The sequence below is a fragment of the Sinocyclocheilus grahami genome, unplaced genomic scaffold, assembly GCF_001515645.1.
Source record: "Sinocyclocheilus grahami isolate Dianchi unplaced genomic scaffold, SAMN03320097.WGS_v1.1 scaffold1317.1, whole genome shotgun sequence".
Classification (NCBI taxonomy): Eukaryota; Metazoa; Chordata; class Actinopteri; order Cypriniformes; family Cyprinidae; genus Sinocyclocheilus; species Sinocyclocheilus grahami.
The window spans coordinates 218,426-222,856 of record NW_015506496.1 but is presented as its reverse complement, the minus strand read 5'-3'; the positions used below and the strand labels follow the sequence as shown (position 1 = coordinate 222,856).

Here is a 4,431-nt window from a genome sequence, read left to right as displayed (position 1 = left end):
TCTGTGGAGAGTATATATATATATATATATATATATATATATATATATATATATATATATATATATATATATTCTGTAAATAATTAACATTGTTGGGCAAACACAATTCAATTCAATCCAATATCTAGGAATATACTGCCATCTAGAGGGAAATCTAGAAAGGTAGGAATACACCTGTCTAATTGTGTCTGATCTATCTACAATATGATATGTAAAATGGAAAAACGGTGACTAATTTGACCATTATTCAACAGCTGTATGAGCTCATCAGTAATGCAATGACAGCAAAGACTAAAACAAGAGGCATATTTAAGTTGCCATTCATCAAACTATAATTTAAATATAAAAGGTAAACGGTATCTCCTGATTTCCTGGGAGGTCCACTTGGCACCAACTGTTTTTTTTTTAAGCAACACCCACACAGTATTTATTATAAATATCTAGCTGGCCCTCATGTGGGAAGAAGGAGATATATAGAGATGTGGATCACTCTTAAATTCTGCTTATATCTGTCCTTTAACTGTATCTCAGCTTCAGTCCTTAGTTCAGGCATCTGTCAGCTCCAGGGACACTTCAAGTTGAATGGGATGTTCCAGGATGGAGATCTTATAATTGGAGGCCTGTTTGAAGTTCATTTCCTCACAGTTTTCCCAGAGCTGAGCTTCAGAAAAGAGCCAGAACCTCCATACTGTGAGCAGTGAGTCCTATAAAAGATAAAATTACGAAAACTAAAGGAAAAAGCTGTTTGACTGTTTTGTTATTTATAATTTCCTTGCTTCATTTCTTTTTTTCTTTTTCTTTTTAGTTATTATTCACTTAGTTGCTTCATTTAGAGCAGCTTTTTGGCAGACAGCTGCATCAAAATCAGTTTCTATAAATTCAATAAAGAGTATATAATTTACCTAAGGAGGATTTCTTAAAAAAAAAAAAAAACTATTATATCATATATTTTCTTAATTTTTATAGGTTTGATATGGCAAGTTTCCAGCAGGCTCAGACCATGGTCTTTGCAATAGATGAGATCAATAAAAATCCAAACCTGCTTCCTAACATCACTCTTGGTTACTATCTCTATGACAACTGTGTGAAGTTGGGAGTGGCATTCAGAGCTGCCACAGCTCTGGTTAGTGGGACAGAGGAGTCCTTCTCCAACGTAAACTGTGCCGGCCCACCACCAGTGATTGCTGTTGTTGGGGATCCTGGATCTACTCACTCAATTGCAATCTCCAGTGTACTGGGGCTGTTTAGAGTGCCTATGGTAAGTGTGAATATAACATTTTCAAGATTAAAATTAATAATAACAATAAAAACTGTAAAATGTGTACTGCTACAGTTTTGTTATTGTTTGATTTTCAAGTAAAGTGTAACCTTAAATTTTAATAAGTAAAACTTTAAAGACTGCATATAATATTTTTTTCTCAACTGCATGAGTGAGAAATCTCATAATGCACAGAAAAAAATTGCTGCTCATATATGTCTCTTCTATAAGGTTAGTTACTTTGCAACCTGCTCCTGTTTGAGTGACAGGAAAAAGTACCCCTCTTTCTTCAGAACGATCCCTAGTGATGCCTTCCAGGTGCGGGCTATGGTTCAGATCTTAAAGCATTTTGGATGGACTTGGGTTGGTCTGCTCTACAGTGATGACGACTACGGTATCCATGCCTCTCAGTCATTCCACCAAGATGTGCAGCTATTTGGAGGGTGTGTTGACTTTTCTGAAATGCTACCTCGTGATAATAACCGTAGAGATATTCACAATATATTGGCAGTGATTCAGGCCTCTACAGCTAGAGTGGTGGTGGTGTTCTCCACAGAAGCCTACTTGTTACCATTGATGGATGAGGTGGCATTGCAAAATGTAACAGGCAGGCAGTGGATTGCAAGTGAAGCTTGGGCCACCTCACCAGTATTTCACACTCAGCGTCTCCTGCCCTTTCTGGGGGGCACACTGGGTATCGCTATCAGGCGTGGAGAGATCCAGGGACTTCGTGAATTCCTGTATTACCTCCGTCCTGACAGCAATCCAAGAAACAATATGGTAAGAATCTTCTGGGAGAAAATGTTTGGGTGCAATTTTGAGACCGGAGGCAGAAAGATAGGGGTAGAGGGGGAAAGAAAGGTGTGTACAGGGCAAGAAGATCTGAGGAGCACAAACACACCATACACTGATGTATCAGAGCTGAGGGCCTCTTATAATGCGTATAAAGCAGTTTTTGCCCTGGCACATGCGCTTCATGAGCTGATGCAGTGTGAGGAGGGGAGAGGACCATTCATTGGGAACAGCTGTGCTGATATAATCAACCTTCAGCCCTGGCAGGTACAGAAAAAAAATCTACATGTTTATTCACAATATAGAAATACATATTACACATGTCCTGTCTGTAACCTGTACAGGTAGTTCATTACCTACAAAAAGTGAACTTCACCACAAGTTTTGGGGATCATGTGTCATTTGATGATAATGGAGATGCTCTGGCCATCTATGATGTGATGAACTGGCAGCCAAATCCAGATGGTGCGATAAGGGTCAGCACAGTTGGTGTGGTGAATGAAGGGGCTACAGAAGGGAGGGTGCTCACACTGGATGAGGATGCAATGTTCTGGAACTTTGAAAACAAAAAAGTAAATAATATTTTAATTTTATCCTTTCAAAACTACAGGTATATTGTAGCATATATTCCTTGATTTGGCTATCATGAAGTCTTGTGTGCACTGAATCAAAACACACACACACACACACGCACCTACACACTGGTTTCCATGGGGACATTATATAGACATAATTATTTGTATATTATACAGCTGCACTTTTTATCCCCTGAACATAACCCTACCCGTAAACATACCCCTCACAAAAACTTATAAGCTGTTTTCCTCATGGGAACCAAAAATAATAATAATAACATGTCACCACAATGTCAAAAATCACTGGTATTACAATCCTTGTGGGGAAACACATACTACTAATAAGAATGACAACAGATGTTGTACCCCTTAGCCCCCACATTCTGTGTGCAGTGAGAGCTGCCCCCCTGGCACCAGAAGAGCCAGGAAAAAAGGCCTTCCCATCTGCTGTTTTGACTGCCTGCCATGTGGAGATGGAGAGATTTCTAATACAACAGGTAGAAATCTATTTCAAAATTTTAATACAACTTGAAAGATAATTTTCTCTTAAACTTTGTTTTATCACAGATTCTATTGAGTGCACACCATGTCCAGATGAGTTCTGGTCCAATCCAAATAAAGATCAGTGTGTCCTGAAAGAAGTAGAATTTCTATCCTATGAGGAACCTCTGGGCATCTCTCTGACCACTGCTTCCCTACTCGGCTCATGCTTCTGTGCTCTTGTAATGGTCATCTTCTGTCATCATCGTAACACTCCTGTAGTACGCGCCAACAATTCAGAGCTTAGCTTCCTGCTGCTGTTGTCACTCAAACTGTGTTTTCTGTGTGTGCTGCTGTTCATTGGCCGGCCGCAGTTATGGACTTGTCAGTTAAGACATGCTGCATTTGGCATAAGCTTTGTCCTGTGCGTCTCCAGCATCCTGGTCAAGACTATGGTGGTAATAGCCGTGTTTAAGTCATCCCGGCCTGAAGGTAAAAATGCAATGAAATGGTTTGGAGCAGCTCAACAAAGAGGCACAGTCATGGCACTAACTGCCCTCCAGGTTGTGATTTGCACAGTCTGGTTAACTACTGCATCCCCAACACCCTATAAAAACAGTCAGTATATTAACTCTAAAATAGTATATGAATGTGCTGTTGGTTCAGTGGCTGGATTTTCTATGCTTCTGGGATACATTGGCCTCCTGGCAGCAGTAAGCTTCCTGTTAGCCTTCCTGGCAAGAAACCTTCCAGATCATTTTAATGAAGCTAAGTTCATCACTTTTAGCATGTTAATCTTCTGTGCTGTGTGGATTGCATTTGTTCCAGCATATGTGAGCTCACCAGGGAAATATGCAGTGGCTGTGGAGACTTTTGCCATTTTAGCTTCTAGTTTTGGATTGCTGGTGGCCATTTTTGCCCCAAAGTGCTACATCATTCTTTTACATCCAGAGAGAAACACTAAAAAAGCCATCATGGGAAGAGCCACTCAAAATAAATAGCTTGACAACATAACATTTTCACAAAGAAAAATAAATAAATCTGTGAACTCTGATAACTATATTTTAGTCTTCAATCTGTTTCTTCTGCTTGTATAAATATTTACAAGCCTATTTATTGCCTATTTTGTATATATGATTATTTAACGATATATGTCTGATTATTTAGCATTATGTATTTGTCAGCAATAAATAAGAAGTTTGCTTCTGGCAATTACCTCAAGTTGTACTTACTGCAGAGTGAAATTACTTCTTAAAAAAAGGAATCTGTACTCTGCATTTAACCCATTCAAGTGCACACACAGACACACAGCAGTGAGTAGTGAAC

The 4,431-nt window shown here is 39.2% G+C and overlaps 1 protein-coding gene across 1 annotated transcript; it reads left to right on the top strand.

The window, feature by feature from the left end:
* Positions 1 to 479: 479 nt before the first annotated feature.
* Positions 480 to 4,106, top strand: LOC107569153 (extracellular calcium-sensing receptor-like). The gene is made up of 6 exons (XM_016255167.1): positions 480 to 697; positions 967 to 1,258; positions 1,490 to 2,317; positions 2,395 to 2,622; positions 2,999 to 3,122; positions 3,193 to 4,106. Exons 1-6 carry the CDS (start codon positions 480 to 482, stop codon positions 4,104 to 4,106), a joined length of 2,604 nt encoding a protein of 867 aa, XP_016110653.1.
* The last annotated feature ends 325 nt before the right edge of the window (positions 4,107 to 4,431 follow it).

Bases quoted from the DNA above. Each gene is read 5' to 3' on its own strand.
- LOC107569153 (XM_016255167.1), top strand. From the start codon at position 480: ATGTGGATCACTCTTAAATTCTGCTTATATCTGTCCTTTAACTGTATC. The intron at 698-966 runs GTGAGTCCTATA...TAATTTTTATAG, and splicing joins GAACCTCCATACTGTGAGCA to GTTTGATATGGCAAGTTTCC. The intron at 3,123-3,192 runs GTAGAAATCTAT...GTTTTATCACAG, and splicing joins AGAGATTTCTAATACAACAG to ATTCTATTGAGTGCACACCA.